Here is a 21,616-nt window from a genome sequence, read left to right as displayed (position 1 = left end):
ATACAATCATGTGCGTCGACACATTTCTATGGAGTAAAATCAGCAAAGCTTTAAGTGCCTCTATTAAAGATGCAAAGTTTGCGGGAATTTTCGCTGATAGTGGGGATTTTCGATTTTCCCCAAATGCCGGGCGCTGTATCATCAGATTTGATCAACACTCTGCTGTTTTATAGTCTCCCTGTTGGGAGATTGAGTTTGCATTTAATACCTTTTACGTGTCCCGTTTGCTAATTAATGTCCGTCGCCGGCCTCTGGTGTAATAAATTGGATTTGCTGTTAACATTTTAGTCAGTGTTTTGTCATTACCCGCTTTGGGGACGGGCTGTCAATTTTGTGGCGGCCTAAATTTTTGTTGGCCAGGAAGCGAAGGGAAAACACCCACAGTTTGTGGGTAGCCGCTTTAAAGGGAAACTGGGAAATCTTGGCTTTAATAACATGTGTGCGTGATCAAACTTCAGCAGGCCAATTGGCCATAAATAGTTCATTGCATTTCCATTAGGCTCTTTGTGGCAGTCCGAACTGGCTGTTCGTTGACCTAATGTGTGCAATTCATTATGTGCAATTAGAGTTCAATTCAGAGGCTGCCTGGCCAAAGTTCGGGGATTGCCTAGGCCGGCCTCTTGAGTCCATAACACATCATTAATGGGCTCTGCGGCCTGGTTGCCAAAGAAAGTGTAACAATAATGGGCTCGTTTGTTTTCATTGCACACGTGCTGGAGCCCGGGCTTTGGTTAAATGTGCTCTTAATAGACACGGCAGTTTGGGCCATGTTTTTGCTGGGCAAACATTGGGCCAGGTCTCCTGTCGGCGGCAGCTCCTACTGCTATTCCCCCATCAATGAGCCACTCCGTGGTCCGTCCACCCGGTGCGGTTCAAAAAATTAAATTAAATGCGTGAATGCATATTTAATGGTGCGAAAATGTGCGGAATCTTTTTGAACCTCATTTCTGTACGCACCTGGATAATGGGTGCACATTTGGGTGGATTAACAGTTGCAGTTTTACGCAAGTATTTCAATTGCAAGGACTTGCAAAAAGTTTTAATAAGTAGTAAACGGAAGTGCTCATCTAGCCAATTATAAAATCTCTTAGCAATGATATAATATTCGTAAGCCCTTCAAATTTTACAGGAAACTCTGGATTTCGAAACTCTCATTCAAATTCGCCGGTGAATATATTTTACATTGAATCTCTTTTACAATAATTGCATGCCTATTGCCTGCATTAATTGCATGTGATATTTTAACAAAGATTTTTTTGGTTCTCATTCCACGCCTCTTTGCACCACACTGATTGTTGAGTTAAAAAATTAATGAATGATTTTTGAAATGCCAATGTGAATGGCTCTGTAAATAAAATGCAGCAGCCTGTCCTGTTTCCTGATATCGTTTGATAAATCCGCGTGATATTCCCGGCTATTTTCGCTTTTATTAATTAACACCAGCGGCCTAAATGGAGAACTCCCCAAGGACACGGTATCGTTGACAGTGACAACTATGCGGCATATTTATTAAAGCATTAATTGTTGCCCGCTTAAGTATGCCATTTAATTTAATTCAAACACGTTTGTCTGCCAGTGCTGAAATTCCAGTAAAGTAGTGAAATATTTGCAATATGTCTGGATCGATTGTTGGATCCCAGAGTTCCAACACCTCGGTGGCGGATGTTCTGCGGGGTAGGAAGATTCCCGTCACCCGTCCCAGCCAGAAGTTGGTGACCATGACCCAGAGCAATGCCAAGGTGGAGCAATACCTGACCAAGGTCAAGTCCTATTCCCAAATCTCGCTGGGAGGAATGGCCTCCCGATTCGAGTCCAACTGTCTCCGGGAATTGGACGAGTGGTGCGTTCCGAGAACAGCGTTCCGCGATGATGCCGATGTCAGTCTGCATCCCAGCTACAACATGAAGCAGTTCCATTAGTGGGTTTTTAAAATGATTGTATTTAATGTTTGCTATTGGCATTATGGCATTATTTAACAGCGATCTCAGCTGCTTTGTGCGGTATCTGGACGCCAAGGAGGAGTATAACCAGCAGTTTCTGCGGGAAATGGACCACTTCATTGCCAGCCAACGCAATATCTGCGACCAATTTTTCCTGAGAAAGTAAGCTTAAAGATTGAAATAAACTCTCAGAGATTACCTGAATTTTTTCGCCTTTCAGCATCCTCTGCTATAAAACGCGTTGGCCTCCTTTGCATACGAAGCAGGAACTGAATATCTTTGTTTCCAAATTTTTTCAAATGAGTCCAAAGCAAAAGCGCCGTTTGGAGAATCTCCTGAAATCCGACTTGGGTCATTTTTGCTAAAGGTTATCCAACTGCAAAGTAAATGATGCTATTTATTGCATTGCGCAAATGGTTTAATTAGCACATTTATTTATGCAATTATTCTTTGCAAAACTGATATAATTAGTTTGTGAAAAAATATACATGCAACCTATAAAGTTAATTATGCAATTAAATCTGTTTTATTTTCCGGTTGTGAAATTAATTAGCCCAAAATTGGTTGGCTCGCGGTATACGAGAGTTTTGTGCTGTAAAGAAATTTGTTTTATATTAACTTATTAAATTTTTAATTAGATCTTTCCCATCAGAAAGCCTAATCGCCACGGGCAGTAAACTAAATAGTGCTGAATAAAATCCGCATCTGCTTTCATTTTCCGCTAAATTACATTTAAGCAAACGGTCGTTTGTGCATATTAAATATTTGAGATGCATTCATAAATAAATTCAAACAATGAGTTATTTTATTGTTCAACTGTGTAACTATGTGAACATTTATATGTTAAAGTGCGCTGCAATTGTTTCGACCTCTTTTTTTTACAAGTTTCCGTTAAGGGACGAGTGTGTGTATGTGTGATTGTGATTGTGTGCGTTGACAGGAAGTGCGTCATTTGTCAAAAGCTATTTTATGGCCATTTTTTAGCCGTGAGTCGTCGAGTTTTGTTTGTGCCGTGTAAACACCTGAAAAAGGTCAACTTAACAAATATTTACGCAGTGAACAATGGCTGGAACGTCATGTAAATTGGCTCTTTAATTCAGTTATGCCCTTGGCTGAATTTGTTCTTTAAAATTAATCAAATACCTATTCAATTTATTGTTTGTTTTTTGCCTAGCCCATTAAAATAAACAATCATGAATAATTGCTCAGCTGAAAGTAATTTGCAAAGGCTTCTCAATTCGAAATCGGAGCTGTTGATGCAGCCAGGCCTGTTATTGAATTAAACATTTGTTTTCAATGTGACTTAACAATTTATGGGCATTAGAGTGCGATGTTTTAATCATTGGCTAAACGGTGAGGGCTAAAATAGCTTTAAACCTCATTCCACTCCAATTCATGCAACACCCGACGATAACAAAAAACGAATACTTTGCTCTTTTTCCCGGCAGGAAAGCCACTCTGACACTTCAGAAGAGCCACAGACTATGATTCATGCTTGAGTGGACTTTCAACCTCGATGGCCAACTTCAATTAATGCCAAAGTTCCAGCGATTTTAAAGGCGCTCCGAGTGGAGAAGAAAGGCCCTCGGACGGGTAAAAAATCACAGTGGAAGCCCTGGCATCCGCAGCTCAGAGCTATAAATTATAATTTCCGCATGCTGAGCTGCCCCCAGCCCCGTTTACCCTGCCACACCATATATGTGTATCCAATGGCCTGACCATCGCCGGTCAGCTCTGGTTTTATGATGCTTATGGAAAAAATTCTTGCCACTGCATGGCTGCAAGGTGTGCGCCAATTTCCGGCACATGTGAGCGTGTCAGTATCCGTGTCCGTGTCGGTGTCTGCTCGCCTTTTATATATATAATTTTAAAAATGTTTGGCCGACACCCTTGTCCGTGCCCATACATACATATGTTGCCAGAATAGCCGGAGAAATTATAATTAATAGTGCTCGAAAAAAGGAAGCTTATGCATAACTTAAAGCCACAAGCCGCCCATCGTGGAGCACGGATTTTTATTACTCATACGCACCGGGTGACCAGTAGTTAAAATGGGATTTGGATTACTCACTCAGTTAACTAAAATGGTTAAACCTTATACTCACTGCCGTATAATTCGAGTATTACGTTTGACCTAGTGGGATTCATATCACTGGTATTCAATGATTACTCTTTGAGAAATGCAAATTTTATAAATCATTCGAAAAGGATAGTCATTTCTTTTTATTCACTGAACATGATTACCATAAGTCAGACCCAAGGGATAACCTTTAGCTTATTTATAGCCCCATCGCAATGGGTAACCCTTACTTGGGTGAACATTGAACTTGAGCAAGGTGTAAAACGCGGTTCCATCACCGACACAGTTTAACTTTGACCTTCTGGAAATATCTTCCGATTTTAATGCTGCACAGCCAATTTCCCAGCACTCACATAAACGATCCTTCATTTCTGCCCCATTCCCCCAGCACTAAACCCTCTTACTGGTGTAATGAATGTTGTTTGTTTGTGCAACATATTTAACAACAAGTAGCAATGCTGAGCAATCATTGCTTGCCAACTCGTTTGTTTTACTTGACTGGGGTATTTGCACTGGCTGAAGAAGTTTGCTTCGGGGAAAGTATGATTAAGTCCTGCCGGGGACTTGAGTGTAAGTAATGTACATCTTGAATATTTGGTACGCATTTAAGGGCTTTGAGTGGTTTGTTGTTTTGTTGATTCAAGGCGATCATGGGTCCTTGTCATGGAGAACACTTGAGGTATTTTGACCATATCTTACAAGTAAGATTTATTATACGGCATCTCTATTAAATGGTGTAAATGCTAGTTTGGAACACCAAACATTTTTTATTCCGTTGAAAAATCATGTATTTATTGGCTCGTGTAGTATTAAATCGGTGCACAATAAATATTTAAATATGCCTGCCCCTTTATGATTGCTTCCGCTTGATTGCCCCACTCCAAATGAATATTATTTAAAAAATGCAATAGCAGGAGTACGAAATTTCCGACGATTTCCCCTATTTCGTAGTCCATAACTTCCGACATCAAGATTTCTCGGCGCACACACAAGCACCCACCCACACAGCCGCAATTCAGCGGGTGTCTGTGTGTGGGTATTTGTGGTCCTAGTCCGCTGGTCGTAACTTCCGCTCAGAACGCACACCACTTGAGTTTTGTTTGGCATTGCAAAATGCATTTTATACGCAATAAAAATACACTTACGGGGTTTTTACAGCTCGCTCGCTTTGAGGCAGACCGCCGCCACGCCCACACGCCCCCACGAACCCAACGCCCCCAAGTCCGCTTTCAAACGCCCTCGCCGGCGATTTCATTTCTTTCGGCGCCGTTTTTCTACTATAATATTTCCTACTTACAAAATAAAAACGAAAAGTCAGTCGGTCTGCCAGTGGCTTGTTTGCGTTGTGTTCTGTTGGTTAAGGAAATTTAATGAGCTACTTAATGTTGTTGTGGTGCAATTTCTACCGAGGAGCGGAGTGTGTGTATATTTGGCCCGGACCCATCCCTCTCCGTTTACGATTTTCACAAGTCGGTTGTTAAATAAATTTAAATTATATTGTCGCTCCCTTTACAAGCCGTTTCTGCGGCACGGTGGTCATTCCTTTGCCACACAAACACCCCATTTTTTCCCGCTCACTGCGGTGGATGAGTGTGTGCTACAAGTTTATTAATACTTGCCCCGCCAGCGAACGCTTAATCATCTCAATGCTTCCGGGGTCTGGGGCAGGGCTCCTGTAAAATATCGACAAGGTGAAAAGAAGTCGGGGCAAACGAATGCCAAAAATAAACACAAATAAATTGCCTCATCATCGCATTTACCTGGAGGCCATATTTTAGGCCAAATGATTTGAAACTTTTAAGCCCAGGTAAAGGGCCTGTAATGCTTATGAGCAACCGCAAAATTCTGCTCTCGAGAATGAAAATTTAATCAAACATTTTGTGGTGGTGTGTGGAAAGCCTGAGCCCATAGTTCCGGCATTGAACGAGTTTTTTAAATTTGCCATGTTTTGGCAAACTGCTGAAAATGCTTTTAGAATATTCTCAGGCATTCTATTTGAGTGGCCTGCAAAATGGCTGAGAATGCAAGTTCGAGTTTTATTTTGTTCCGCACACAGGACCCGCCAGCAAAAATAAACCGAAGCGACAAATTTAATTTTCCCAGTTGAAAGTAAAAACTTTTGGCCAGAAGGGGTCACTTTGCCTCTCAATGAGGGCATTCTAAGCCCATTTCCATTTGATTGGCAGCTTGTTTGTGATTTTCTGTCTCAGCTGCCCAGTTGGAGTACGTACAGACATGTTTCAACTGGGAAAGGTCACTGTGCAGGGGGATAACTTGAGCCCATTTTGATTGCCATTTCGAATTAATTGTGCCATTCATTATTCGGGACCAAATAAACATAATAGGAGCACAATCAGCAGCCGTAAAAATCAACCATCCTTTGGCATTTCGTGTGTGTTTGCGCTGGCAATTGCCAATGCACAGCATGCAAAATTGGAAATGCAAATGCTAAGTAAATAATGTCATTGGAAAAACGGCAAATGCAAACTGCAAACGGCAAATGATGTGGCCGAGGCGGAATCGGCGGTAACAATCAGCAGGGCAGGCGCAAATCGCATTAGCCCGCTCCCGTGGCCTTCGACCCCGCCCACAGCAGTAATCAAATGCAGCATTCGCATTCGCATTCACATTCACAATATAGACCCGCCAAAATGGATTTCCAATACTCGATTGTTGGCCAACACAACTAAATTTCCCGTCTCCTTAAGCGCTCCTGCCTTCCGCCCCACACAAATATTCCAAAATGCATAGATTTTCGAGCCATCGAAAGCCATTCGAAAGCACGCGAGAGTCCGCGAAATCGACTTTGGAATTTGTGACGAGTGCGCCCAGGCCAAAGTCATAAATTGCACAAAAATCGGGCATCATTCTGGGGGGACTTGGTATCGGTTTGGGGTCGGGTTCGAGTTGTGACAGTTTGCCAGCTTGCCAGTCGGTCTATGCATGTTAAATGAAATTATTGCAAGTTTTTGCCGGCCCACATGGCGTATGCGTAACGCTCGCTCAATTCATCAATCACCAAATTTGTCCCGATAGTTGTGTTCTCTTTTTGCTAAAAAAGGGTTTAGATTTATGCGCTTGTAGCCGCAGTCCAGTTTTTTTACGTGCAACAACTTGCTGTTTGTTCTAAAATTCTTTTCACTTTCATGCCGCGCAGCACTACATTTCATTTTGGCCACTTAAGCTTAAATGTGTTTTCTGCGCAGCAGGAGGGGCAAGTGTTTTGCTTGCAAATCGTCGGCATTTAATCCAATTTTATGTTCTGGCGCTGCGTTGGTGGTACTGTGGGAAAATATTGGGTACTGGTTGGATAATGGTAAAATATGCACAATTAAATTAGTACTCTTGACCAAGCTAAACGATGTTTGAGGTTTGGTTTTTTAGAAAGAAAATCAAAACTAAATAGCCTCACTGGCTTTTTTACATTTCTAAAAAAGCGTAATGGATTTGTGCTGCCATAGGTAATTTAGTAGTATTTTGTTGACACTTTGTTAATTTATGGAAATGTAATATTCGTGCATGTTATTTTCATGGTAGTTTTTTCAGCCATGGTATGGCTGGGCGGATCGTTAGCGCTGTTGGCCATTTTAAATGCTGCGAACACAACTCAATTAAGCCTGTAACTGACGGAGGCCGCCCCCACTTGGCCATTTCCATTCCCGCCCGCCGAGCACAGAACTCGCACAGTCCTAGAACTAGAGTGCGATTCCGGACACACTCCATGCCAATCGACGGCAGCCGGCTGGAGTGGGAATGGGATGTTGATTTGGGCCGGGCTTGGGTTGGCTTGGGTCGAATTGGACTGGGTCAGATCGGGATGTGGCATGGGAGGTTCTATCTGCCCGTCTGGCAGGTGTACTAGTCGTTTTGCCACTCCACTGCAGCAAGTCCAACGCCTGTGCGAGTGTCCGTGTGCGTGTTAATTACATTTGGCTTGCATTTTGGCAAAGTTGCCCCTCAAAATTGAATTACAAGTTTTTCGCTCGCCAGCATTTAGCCAAAGTTGTTTTTGTTTTTGCCTGCGCAATTTCGCACACATGGCCAGAGAGTTCGGCTGAGCTGGGAAATTTTCTCTTTATTCCATTGTGGCAGAAGTTGCCGGCGATTTCTGGCTCGTTTGTTCTACCGGAAAATTCTACTCTTAAATATTTATTATTAAATTGGTTTGTAAAAGGCTTGCCGGCTTTTATAGAAAACATTTACAATCCGCTTTTCCTTGAACTAGTATTATTCTCACAATTGTTTTTACCAATGCATTGGTAACAATTACCAGTTAACATTACATTGTTAAGGATCCAATCGAATAATAATTATTAAATGGGCATATGCTGAATTCCAGGCTAATAAGGCTCTAACTTTTTAATAAGTCAAAATATTACCTTGCTTATATATGAACAAATAATGTCTAAACGATTACTATGAGTTGACCATTTCATTTTAAAGTTTACACTTTATCTAATCTCGATGCTTTTTTAATATCCCTCTCAAAGATCTTTGTTTTACAAAATAAAGTCTTAATGCTCAATGGACATATGAAAGCATGAAAATGCCGATGTTTCATTATGATCATAGAAACTCGATCACTCGATTGATACAAACATGTCATGAAAAAAGACGGAGGACGAGTTCCTATGGATTATAAAATACCTGTTATTTATAGATGCTTGTTAGCACACAAAATAATCTCCACTTACGGGTATAACACATATTTATTTACTGGCAGCGACCTCACAAAGTCAGCTTTAAAAACAGGTCGGATCAAAACTTCTACTGCTTGTTTAAATCGCGAAATTAAAGCGTGAATTCGGCATCGCATAAACACAGTATAAGAATAGCTATCACTTATGAGAATGAACAGAAAAGTATGCAACAAAGGTTTGCATCTACAGCAAGCCTATTCCAATTTCCAATATTCCAATATTTCTTGACTGATGACTTTATAGGTTCCTCAACTTTTGATATTGAAAAATTACAAAAAAACACCCATTTAAATGTAACAATCCATTTAAGCGGCATTGGGATCTATTTTAAATTTTATAAGTAAAACCTGTCTTATATATTTTATTTGATATATGGAAGAAAAGTTAAATTCAAATTTTGTTTACTGTGATTTAAAGTAAATAGCTTGAATAAGGTTTCAGTCGGACTAGTTCGTTTGGAAATATTTTTGTAAGTCAGAGTGTGCTAAACATAAGGTTAACTTCCACAAAATCACTGTCTATCTAACTTATCTATCCTTAAGAGTGTCGATGTGCATGTGTAAAGAAGGTTTTATGATTTATAATCTGCATTTTTCTTTTAATTATACCCGTTACTCGTAGCGTAAAAGGGTATACTAGATTCGTCGGAAAGTATGTAACAGGCAGAAGGAAGCGTTTCCGACCCCATAAAGTATATATATTCTTGATCAGGATCACTAGCCGAGTCGATCTAGCCATGTCCATCTCTCCGTCTGTCTGTCCGGATGAACGCTGAGATCTCGGAAACTATGAGAGCTAGGCTATTGAGATTTGGCGTACAGATTCCTGAGCTTCTTACGCAGCGCAAGTTTGTTTCAGTAGACTGCCACGCCCACTCTAACGCCCACAAACCGCCCAAAACTGTAACTCCTACAGTTTTGATGCTAGATAGAAAATTTTAACTGAAATGTAGTGTTCTCATCAATACCTATCGATTGACCTAAAAAAATGTTTGCCACGCCCACTTAAACGCCCACAAACCGCGAAAACCGCGAAAACCTGTGACGCCCACAATTTGCATGCTAGATAAAAAATTTTAACTGAAATGTATTGGTGTCGTCAATACCTATCGATTGATTTAAAAATAAATTTGCCACGCCCACTCTAACGCCCATAACGCTTAAATCTCGCATTTTAATCTCGCTTTGCTGCTTGCATATCTCCATTTCCCTTTGAGTAACGGGTATCTGATAGTCGAGGTACTCGACTATAGCGTTCTTCCTTGTTTTTTTTTATTTCCATCGTATTTTTTTTTTACACTGTATAAAAAATATTTTACAAGTTTAACGCTACGTACAAATTTTATGTAAAATTTGTTGCCATTATTTTATGGTAGCGACGCTGCTCATCCGAAGAAAGCTTGCAAAAGTCATTTTCAAACATCTTTAGTTCCTTTCTTGTGTGCAGAGGAGGCCAAAGTGAAGTATAGGCCATCGTCCTATAATGAATTAAAAATTAAAATTGTTAATAGTAGTATCAGTAGTATACACTATAAATATATACTATACTACCTAACGAATTGCCATGCATTTTCGGCCGTCGGCTGGTTGTCGATCAGAAGCTTTATTTCCCGCTTAAACTGCTGGGCGTACTCCCTCTTGGAGCTGTGATAGCGTTCCAGACATCTTATCTGCCTAAAATAATTAATATTATGATGTTTACTCAAAAAAGCGTTTGTCCTGTATTTAACAAATTTGGAAAAGATTTCTTTAATAAAATAAAGTAAAATTTTTGACTTCTCTGTTTTAGTAATATATTTGGAATCTTACAGTGGTATGCGGTGCCTAGAGAAAGTGGGTTCATGCACTGGGTCTCTGTCGTCGTCGAATACGGTTTGATAAATGGGCTCGTATACCGCATCTCTGTGCTTAGTCGAAAATTGCTCCCAATAAAAGAAGCGAAGAAGGACCTCATTCCCATGCTCATCCTTTTGTCTTCCATGAGCTTTCTCTTTTCCAGAATCATTGTTTTCCGCTCGTTCACCGCGCTTGATTTGCTCATTTTGAAGGTTTCTTAAAATGGATTTGTATCTCTATGGATGAGTTCTTGCTTTCTGATGAATTAAATATTTCTGTAATAATGTTGATTATGTTTATTTGTTAACTGATCTCAGTGTTTACGAATGCCAGTCAAGGCTACAATGATGACAGTCATATGGGGCACAGGTGATTACAAATTATTTGAATACTTTCTTTAAGGCAATCAAGGCTGAAAAGGCGGTATCACTGTAAACATTTCTTTAATGAGCATATACAAATAAGAATCGGAATAAACCTTGCAGAAAGTGGCAACAAAACGAGCAATATGTATACAATATGTATACGTAAAAGGCAAAAAAAAGCGTCTAAATAGCCTTGCAACAAGCCTTTCAATAAGCCTTGAAATAACATCGCAATAAGCCTCGACATAAGAATCGCAATAGTCCTCGCAATAAGCCTTGCAGAAAGTAGTTTACCAAAAGGAATCACATACAGGATTAGAAAGCGTCACAAAGAGCCTTTTAAAATGTTCCGTAGACGCCCTATCCGTGCAAAAAGCCTTGTAAAAAGCCGTGCAAAAATCCTCGCAATAAGCCTTGAAAAAAATGAAGAAAGCCACGTGAAATAATGAAAAAAAGCGTCTTAAAACGCCTGGCAAAAAGCCTAGATAAAAGTTCTGTCATAAGCCTTGCAATAAGTCTTACAATTAAACTCGAAATAAGTCTGGCTATAAGCCTTACTATAAGCCTTTCAAGAAGACTTAAAAATTCTTGCATCAAAACCCCACAACAAGCCTTGCAAAAAGCGGAAAAAAGTTTGGCAAAATTGATCACAAAAACCGTGGCAAAAACCATTGAAAAAAGGCTACAAAATCTTCGCAAATAGCCTTGCATAAAGTTTTGCAAAAAAAAAGAGAGCGACGCGAAGCCTTGCAAAAAGCCTTTAAATAATGGTTAAAAAAAGCTTATCAAAACGCCTTGGAAAAAGCCTCAATATAAGCCCACAATAAAACTCGAAATAAGACTTCCGATAAACCTCGCCATAAGGCAATAAGCCTTGCTTAAGCCATGCAATAATCCTCGCAATAATCATCGCCATAAGTCTCGCAATAAGACCCGCTACACGTCTGGCAAAAGAATCGCAATAAGGCTTGCAATAAGGTTTGCAATATACCCCGCAGTAAGCCTCTTCATTAGGGTCGCAACAAGCCCCGCTATAAGCCTGGCTAAACCATCGCAATAAGACTGGCAATAAGCCCCGCAATTAGCCTCTCAAAAAGCCGTGACACACGGATTTCAAAAAGCCTCTCAACAAGCTTTTTAAAAAGTGACACGAAAAAATTGGGATTGGCAAGAAAGCCACGTACAAATGTAAAAAGAGCGCCGCAAAAAACCTTGCCAAGCATGTTTTAAAAAAGACACGTAAAATGGCTCAAAAAAGGATCTTAAAAGACTTTCAAAAAGCCTAAAAATAAATCTAGCTATAAGCTCGCTAGAAGATTTCCAATAAGCTTTGCAATAAGCTTCGAAATAATCCTCGCAATAAACATCGCAATAAGGCTAGCAAGAAGCCTTGCAAAAAGTAGCGCAAAAGCCTCATAATAACCCTTCCAGTAAGCCATGCAATTAGCATCGCAATAAGCCTCGCAACAAGCCTTGCTTAAGCCTTGCCATAAGCCTTGCTTAATCCATGCAATATGCCTTCCAATAAGGTTTCCAATAAGCCTTTCAATAAGCCATAAAATATGCTTTGCAATAAGCCAGAAAAGAAGAGAGCCGCGTAAAGCGGCTAATCAAATTCTTACAAAACCTTGCAAAAAGCTTTGCAGTGAGCCTGGCAAGACGCTTTCCAACAGTCTCGCAATAGCCTCTAATTAGCAAAAAGTATACCAAAAACCCAAGCAAAAAAGCATCGAAAAAAGTCGAAGCAAGCGAGAAAAAATGTAAGCCCAAAGTTAGAAAGCCAAAAATGATAAAAATGTGTCTTAACAAACCTTGCAAAAAAACTTGCAATAAAATAAGTCTTGCAAATACTTTTTGCAAAAAGAAAAAGAAGAGATCCTCGTAAAGCGTTTCAAGAAACCTTGCGAGATGAAATAAGCCTTCCTATAAGCCTTGCCAAAAGCCTAGGCATAAGGATCGCAATAAGCTTCGCAACAAGCTTTGCAGAAAGTGGCAAAAGAGTTTAGCAAAAAGTATTACAAAAACCCTAGCAAGCGTCGCAAAAAGCCTTTCAAAAACACACGAAAGGATCGCAATAATTTAAGCAACAGTCATTGCAGAATGTGGCAAAAAAGTTTAGCAAAAAGTATTACAAAGCCCTAGCAAGCGTCATAAAAAGCATTTCAAAATGTTACATAAAACCACGTGAAATGCGTCAGAAATCTAGTAAAAACCCTATCAAGAAAGCCAAATTTGCTAGCAATGTGTTTTAAAAAAGCCTTGCAAAAAGATCTATGTGGGAATCGTTAGATTCGCAATGTTTTATTGGGATAAAGTTTAAACATAGAAGTGCTTAGATTAAATTTTACAGAGTTCTGTTTGTCACATGAATTGTATTCTTGTCTTCACGAACGCTAAACGACGACTCCCCGCTCACTCGTGTAGGTATCGGCGGAATTAAAAGAATCGACTACTTTATCGAGGATTTTAGATTGCAAACTGATTAAGAGTTGCCATATAGCTTAACCCGCTTCGAGTGTGCCGTGTAATAAGCCCGCCAGATTCAAATCCTACATTCGGCCCTCCTGACTGTTCATTCGCCTCGAATGGACCCGACCAAGGTTTCATATACTCGGAAACCGTAGATGTTTTAAATGGACCCTCTGAATCACCTATACGTTCTACTTCGTACCGCCCATGATCCTTTACTGCAACAATCTTGTAGGGCCCTAAAAACTTCCCCTTAAGCTTTAATCCGACACCATACTGAGTTCTTTTGATTGCTACCAAATCATTGAGTTGATAGACTCTTTCTTGTTTCCGCTTCAAATCAAACGCTTTCTTATTCTCGTCTTGTACCTTTTTGATGTTCTCCCTGGCTGTTCGGCGAAACTTCTCTCTCTTTTCATCTAGATCTTTTATCGCAAACTCCTGCATCAAGTCCTTCAGTTCATGGCAACCGGCTAATCGCATATCAACTCCAGTTAAAAGCTTGAATGGCGTAATCTTGGTGCTTCTCGGCTCAGTGCTGTTCATAATTTGCTTAACTCGTCCCACGTATTTATACCAAGCTAATGGACTTTCATAGCTCAACTTTGCTAGCATTGGTACGACGATCTTGTTAAGTCTTTCGACTTGGCCATTTCCGCGTGGTACACCTGTCGCTATAAGCAGATGCTGTATGTTGTGTGACTCGCAGTATTCCTTGAATGCGAGAGATGTGAAAGCAGTGCCTCTGTCGGACACTATGCGGTAAGGATTTCCAAAATGTACGGCTTGCTTATCCAGACAGTTTAGAACTTCGTCTACACCAGTGCTACGAGTTGGGTAGAGCCAGACATATTTTGAGAATCCGTCTACTATGACAAGGATGTGGTTATATCGCTTGGTCGTCATTTCCATGGGCCCGACGTGGTCGATGTGGTATGTAATGAAGGGTAAATCGCCTTTGTCAATTGAAGTTAGAAATCCCTCTTTCTTGCCGGCTTTGGCATTTACGATAATGCATCTGATGCAACTCTCGACGATTCGATCGGTTTCATCTTTGAGCTTGGGAATGAAGTTTGACCTTTCGATTACATCCTGTGTCTTTCTGGCAGAAAAGTGCCCTTGGCTATGCGCGCTCTGAATTATTTCACTTTCCATAGTCGAAGGTACTACGAGCAGCTCACGAGTCGGATCTTTGAAGAGAACGTCATTCTGTATATAGAAGTCCTGGTATGCATCCTTTTCTACAAGGTTCCGAACTGCTTTTGTCCAATCATCGTTAATCTGGGCTTCCTTTAAGCGATGAGTAATAGAGTCTGACAAAAAGAAACATGAGACTCGACTCAGGGCGTCAGCATGTTTCATTTGGGTCCCTGAGCGATGTTCGATCTTGTAGTTGAAGTCCTGCAAGTATAAAGCCCAACGAGCTACGCGAAGAGGAACTTCCTTTTTGTTCATTGTCATTTTGAACGCGTTACAATCAGTTACGATTGTGAAATTTATGCCTAACACATAGACACGCCACTTGACTAGAGCTCCAATAATAGCCAGTACTTCCAGTTCATACGAATCGTACTTTTCCTCGATCGGTGATGTCTTTCGGCTCATGTATTGGACTGGATGGAAAACACTGTCTACGGGGTCCTTCTGCAGTAAGACTGCGCCAAAACCGTACTTGGATGCGTCTGTGTGGATTTCCGTTTGTAAGTTAGGATTATATAACTTTAGGACTGGTTCGCTAATAAGAGCAGCCTTCAGCTTTTCAAACGCAAATTGTTGTTTCTCTCCAAATTCATACTTGGAATCGCCTCTCAGTAAATCCGGCAAGGGCCTGGCAATGGAAGCGTACCCGTTTATAAACTTTCGGAAGTAAGAAGTCAGACCTAGGAATCGCTGAATCGCTTTTTTGTCATGTGGTGTGGGAAACTCTTTCACAGCTTGAATCTTTTCTGGACATGGGGTGATGGTTCCACTTTAAATGATGTATCCTAGGAACTGTACTTTACTGTGCAATATTTGGCACTTACTCCAGTTGATACGTAAACCGTTCCGAGAAGCAACCTGCAAGACATCTTTCAACTTAGCAAGTCCTTCTTCAAAGCCTTGACTGGGTATGATTACATCGTCCATGTACACAACGACTACGTTAGTGGCGATGAGCTCCCTTAGAACTGCCATGATAAATCTTGTGAAAACCGCAGGTGAATTTGATATGCCAAATGGTACATAAAGGAATTCAAATTGTCCAGATTGGGTCACAAATGACGTATACTTTCGAGAGCCTGGTTCAATCGGAACGTGGAAGAAGCCGTTTGTTAGATCCAAAGTAGTGAATATCTTGGACCCTTGCAGCTTGTCTAGCACGGTCTCCATATGAGCCATCGGAAAATTGTCTCGGATAATTTTCTCATTTAGTTTTCGGTAGTCACAGCATAGTCTCTTCTTTCCGTTTTTCTTGGACACCAAAACTACCGGCGATGCGTATTCTGAGGTACTTGGTTGGATGATTTTCTCTGCAAGCCAGTCCTGAACCTGATCGTCAACTGTTTTCTGGTCACAGACAGGTAAACGACGTGGATGCTGATAGACAGGTATTTCATCCTTCAAAATGATTTTCATTTGTACCGAAGCATTTGCGTTGCGCTCGGGTGCATAATACTTTTGGCCGCAGACTGCTGTGACTGATTTAAATGGGATAAATCAACGTGATCCGAAACTGCTGCCTGTTCTGCACACATGCCCTTAAAGTTTTGCAGAAACTCGGACCCGAAATTGATATGCTTATCTTCGTTACTTTTGGATTCATTCCGTCGCATAAACTCAGTGCCTTCTTTTGTAACTTTCATGTCCACAATATCCAGGATAGTTCTGCCCAAAATTGCGTCGAAGCCCATGTCCTCATCTGGAACCACGTGAAACTCCACCTCCATGTGCATGTTGTCTATTTCAACAGGAATGACAATGCTCCCAAAAGTTAGAACTTGACTCTCGCCTATTCTCGTCAAACACTTTTCCTTTCCGGTAAGAGTTTCGTTGCCCAGCTTGAGGAAAATGTTCCTGCGCATTAGGCATAGATCTGCGCCTGTGTCAACGAGTCCTTTGAATTGAGCGTAGGAAGATTTGATAAGTTTTAGTTCAAGGCCGGAAGCCGTAAACTCGCTTTTTGGCTTAGTGGCTGCGTTCTCCACGTGAACGGCATTAGCATTGCTCTCCTGTTTTACCTCAACCTCGACTTTGCACTTTGCAGCACGATGACCTGGCTGTCCGCACCGATAACAATTATTGTTATCCTTCTTCTTGCAATCTTTCTTAAATGGGACGGATCCCCGCACTTAAAGCATTTACGTACAAACTCGTGTTTTGAGTTGAAGCTTTTGGATCCTTCTGCCTCAGCTACACGCGCTTCATTTTTGTAGGGCATTTTGTATGAGCCGCGAACCTTCTTGTATACTTCAATCTGCTCCTTCAAATCCTTTATGGTTTTCGCTTGATACAACATTATTTTGTTTGCCCTAGCATCTGGAACTCCCTTCACAAAATACTCTATCAAACTCTCTTCGTCTAGGTTAACTGGCTTGGCTATTTCCATCAAAGCATACAAATATTCCTGAAGTGTCTCTCCTTTTCTCTGTGCACGTTGACTTAGCTTGCGATGAACCTCAGCAGATGATATTGTAACTGCAAATTCGCCACGTAATGCTGCCTTTAGAGAATCCCAGTTGCGAATGTTAACCTGACTGCGAATGAACGATTTTGCAGCCCCACTGAGCAACTGCTTAGAATAAATGAATAGTTGAAGCTGACTCCACTGCACAGTCAAAGCACATTCCTCCAACTCCTGGATCCACTGATCTATATCTGGACTACCTGTACCTGCAAAATTTGAAACACTGCCTTCTACATCTTTAAGTGTAAACAAAGAACGGCTTATAGGCGCTGCCTGCACTGGACAATCGAGAGCGGTAGCTACAGATTTAACTCCATCCGAGTCGGTTTTATCATCATCGTCCTGAATACCAAAGTGAGCGAGGAGTCGATCCTGTAAAACGTGCTTTCTACCGGCTGTGGGTAAATTAAGTTCTAGTAGCTTTGCGCGCAAATCGTCGCATCGCATTAACATTATCTCTTCGAGTTGCATTTTGAGATGAAATTTCCTTAAAATTTATTGATAGTAGCTTAACAGTAACAAAAGGATTATATGATTATAAATATAGATTATATGAATAACTTTTCAGTTAATGACAAATTTTGGTTTATACATACAGTCTACTTTTACTGCTGTAACGAACATCCGCTAAATAAAAAACTAAGGCTGGGTGTTACGGACGGGTTAGAGCGCACGCAAAAATGTCAATCGGCTTTGGCTCGTCGGCTAGTGGGGTGGATCTTTGCTCTAACTCATAATTGCCTCTTCGATTATTAGCAAAACTCGGATTGCGTGCAAAGACAAACCAAAACTAAGGCCGGGGAGAGAAAGCACTACTATACTTGGTCTATTGTTGGGCGCAAGGCCCCCTACACCTGCGATCGAGTCTACCGCTTTTCCACCTCAGCTGTTAAAGAGGCGGCATTCAGCCCACCCTTCCATTGGCCGTTCCATAACCATTTTCCTTTCTTCAGAACGGCCCCTTCGCGGTTGTGGCTCTACAGGGGTCTCATGTCCGCCGAGGACAAACACTTAATTTACCACGTTATAAACATTTTATTTATCAACTAACAAATAAAAATAATAAATACGGACTAAAACTAACATTGAGTATAAGTGGACAATATAGAGATAATACAAAGATAAAATATCATAATATAATCAATAGCATAAAATATAATAAATAGCATAAATAATTTCTTAAATATGGGATAGATGCGATAAATGTGGCTTATAAATATTTCGAATAGGATCGGGCTGCTGATATGTTTTACTTTAGTTTCGTAATTACTTCGCTTTACGTTATCATGTAACCGTTCTCATTTGGATGCCAAATCAAAACTTTGGGCGCAGCCGCAAAGGCAATTTACGACATTGGCGCGTTGAGTGGGTTTCTGCTGCTCCAAATCTACGGTATTGGTTCTCACTCAAATTCTCGATTATCTTTTTTATATTTTTTTACCATTACATACGTGGCATTACATGTACAAAAAAAAAATGATTTGCCAAATTTTAAAAAGTTTTCTTTTGATTTTTAAAAGCACGCTCACACCACAAAATAAAAATATTAAAAATGAATTTGAAATCGCCACAACATATATGTCAATCAAATAGGTTTTTATATAAAATAAAAGCTCACCAATTTTCCAGCGGCATCCTCGAAGAAAGCGCTTTTTCCGAAGGCGGCTGAAAATGCTGCGAAAAGAATAAAGTCTTTGGGGACACAGGCGCTTTTTCACTTTTTCATTTTCTTTTTTTTTCATAAAATCTTCTTCTCTTTTAGATGGGGTAAGTTGCCATGCAATCTTTCTTTTCCTTTTTGATAATGGGAAATCAACACCGGAGTTTTGGCAGCTTGCCGGGAAGCTCAAAAAATTTACCAATTCACATAATACACCTTAAAAAAACATATAACAAAAAAAAATGTTACTTATAATTAACAAGAAAAATAAAAATTGAGCTCGGCCCTATTCCGCCTCTCTTCTTTTCGCTCTCTAATTTCTTTTTTTCCACTTCTCTTTTTGCTTCACACCAATATGTGAGGTTGAATGGGTCTTTCTTTCTTTTTTTTTTTTTGATGGCTTTTCCGCGATGGGTTTTAGAATCCCTTACGGGCACAATTTAATGGGGTTTTCTGACTAGTTTTCCCCAGCTTAAAACAGAGTCGCCACAGGGTAAAATTATAACTTCGCAAAAAGAAAGATTACACCCTTCCGTCGTCCAGCGATCGTAAGTCGCGTAAATACTGGTGGCCCTCTCCAAATCGCACTCCAATGAGAACTTCTAGTGCACTCAGCTGGATGAGACCCAAGGTGTTCCCGCCGGTCGAATATCGTAACTTTTCTTCTTTTGGTTATTTTTTTAGTTTTACAATCGCCGAGCCCCTATAAATCACATAGAGTGCTGCTGATCGGACCCTTTGGATCTTGTTTATTTATTTTTAACTCACCCAAATCATAGGACTCGGCGGGAATGAATAAATTCACTCCCTTTTCCTTTCTAAAGACTTCGCGAAATTAAACCACTTAAATTTTTGCGATGGTTTTCACGACTTAATCGGTGGAAGGTTGAAATGGAAAAAAACGCTAATGCCGCTTAAACCCCTTAGCAGCCGAAAAGAAAACCGCTCTCAGCAGAAAACAACTGACATTTCGCCCTGTTGACCTTATACGCTTTCTCTTACCCCTATTCCTAGTTCGGCAACCAACCCACAGATGGCGCCAGCTCCGATCTGTTCCCACTTGGCTACCAGCGCTACAAAATCCCCCCCACAAGATCTGGTATGGGGGTTGACATCCCAAAACAGATCCAAACAAAGCTGGTAGCTTAGCCTTCTTATTGCTTCAAATCCTTAGCATGATACCGTCCCAAGGCCCGACCTTGCAAACCCTCCAATTCATAGCATGAATTTCCTAGCTTTCTCTGAATTCTAGCCTTGAGATATAATGGACCTAATTTCGCACTATAGCCTCCCGTAATATTGCTCTGTTTAAAGTTCTTGCGATATACTTCCTGACCTTCTTGATACACTACCTCTCGAGACCTTAAGTTGTACTGACGTTCGTTCTTTTCATTCTGTTTTCGCATAACCTCTCGAGCCTTAGAACGCACCAATTCTAGGGAATCCTCCTGTGTGAATCTAGCTGCTCTGCCTTCAAGCATACCGAGAGCCCTCAACAGCTTATAAGTCGAGCCCGACGAAACAAAATGCTGGCCAAAAGCCATGTAATAGGGTGATGCCCCAATTCCCGAATGTATGGATGAACGCAACGCACAGCATATACTGCTCAGATATTCGTCCCAATCTTTCTGGTCTTCTCGGATATATCACCGTATTGCAGCTATTACTGACCTGTTCACTCGCTCTGTTGCATTTGCCTGCGGAGCATAAACAGCGGTCAAGCTATGGGAAATTTTATGTTGGTTCAGCAGCTTTTGGAATGGCTCGGACTTAAACTGGGAGCCATTATCCGATACGATCGTCTCGGGCACACCAAAGGTGTGAAACAATTCTTGCTGTAAGTACTTAACAACCACATCAGCAGTCATTTTCTTTACGGCTTTCAAAAAGACGAACTTTGAATAGTGGTCTAAAACTATAAATATCCTCACATTTCCTGAACGCAATCGTGGATATGGGCCGAGAAAATCAATCAACGTCTGTCACCAATCCTGGCCAAAAATAATACCTGCGAATTCGCTCTAAGGTCTTGTGCACTCCACCATGAGAAGCAAGCGGGTCATCATGAGCCCTTTTTAGAACCTCAGGCACCAATTCGCTTGGAATCCACAACTTCCATGCAAAAGTATCGTGCAACAAATCTCCCGATACATGATCAGTTCTACGATATAATAAGCCATCAGCAATCCTCAAATCTGGAAATTTTTCACTGTTTGCACTAATTTTTTCCTGCAGTTCTATATATTCGCCAGACTTAAACGCTGAAGACTGCAAATCGACCATCAAACCGCGGCTAGCATCTATTGCTGCTAGTTCCTCCTCATTTACATGCGATAAAGCATCGGGAACAACGTTGAGCCTACCACTTCGATGCTCAATTTTAAAATTAAAACCTTGTAGCTTTAGTGTTCACCGCGCTAGACGACTATGCAGATCTGTTTGGGACATGAGCCATTTCGGGGACGCATGATCAGTGATCACGGTGAATTCATGGCCTTCTATATAGGCCCGAAACCTTTTTATGCAAACAATGGCTGCCAAACATTCTTGTTCTGTCACCGAGTAATTTCTTTGAGCCTTATTCAACTTCTTAGAAACGAATGCGATAGGAAACTCATCGCCTTCGTCTGTTTTCTGAACAAGGACACCACCGACACCAGATTTACTTGCATCACACTGAACAAAGAAAGGTCTAGAGAAATCAGGGCTTCGAATCACGGGCGCCGAGCAAAGCATGTCTTTTAGCGCTTCGAAAGATTCTTTGCCTTCAGGGGTCATCACAAACTTTTTCTTTGGCTTTAGAAGATCTGTGAGTGGAGCCGCAACCGAAGCGAAATTGTTGATACATTTTCTGTACCACCCCACCATGCCAAGAAAACTTCGAAGTGCTTTTAAGGATTTTG

The 21,616-nt window shown here is 40.9% G+C and overlaps 2 protein-coding genes and 1 pseudogene across 2 annotated transcripts; 1 reads left to right on the top strand and 2 right to left on the bottom strand.

Moving 5' to 3' along the window:
* Positions 1-1,527: 1,527 nt before the first annotated feature.
* On the top strand, positions 1,528-2,440 carry LOC108019329 (uncharacterized). Its single transcript, XM_036819207.3, has 3 exons — positions 1,528-1,918; positions 1,980-2,102; positions 2,161-2,440. Exons 1-3 carry the CDS (start codon positions 1,614-1,616, stop codon positions 2,303-2,305), a joined length of 573 nt encoding a protein of 190 aa, XP_036675102.3. The 5' UTR covers positions 1,528-1,613; the 3' UTR covers positions 2,306-2,440.
* Positions 2,441-10,006: 7,566 nt separating this feature from the next.
* Positions 10,007-10,992, bottom strand: LOC108019336 (uncharacterized; annotated as a pseudogene).
* Positions 10,993-19,867: 8,875 nt separating this feature from the next.
* On the bottom strand, positions 19,868-20,581 carry LOC139352879 (uncharacterized). The gene is made up of 2 exons (XM_070995519.1): positions 20,385-20,581; positions 19,868-20,315 (listed from the first exon to the last, which is right to left on the bottom strand). The coding sequence occupies exons 1-2, from the start codon at positions 20,579-20,581 to the stop codon at positions 19,868-19,870; spliced, it is 645 nt and encodes a 214-aa protein (XP_070851620.1).
* Positions 20,582-21,616: the final 1,035 nt, after the last annotated feature.

The sequence above is a fragment of the Drosophila suzukii genome, chromosome 3 (genome assembly GCF_043229965.1).
Source record: "Drosophila suzukii chromosome 3, CBGP_Dsuzu_IsoJpt1.0, whole genome shotgun sequence".
Taxonomy (NCBI): domain Eukaryota; kingdom Metazoa; phylum Arthropoda; class Insecta; order Diptera; family Drosophilidae; genus Drosophila; species Drosophila suzukii.
This window is presented reverse-complemented; position numbering and strand designations above follow the sequence as displayed.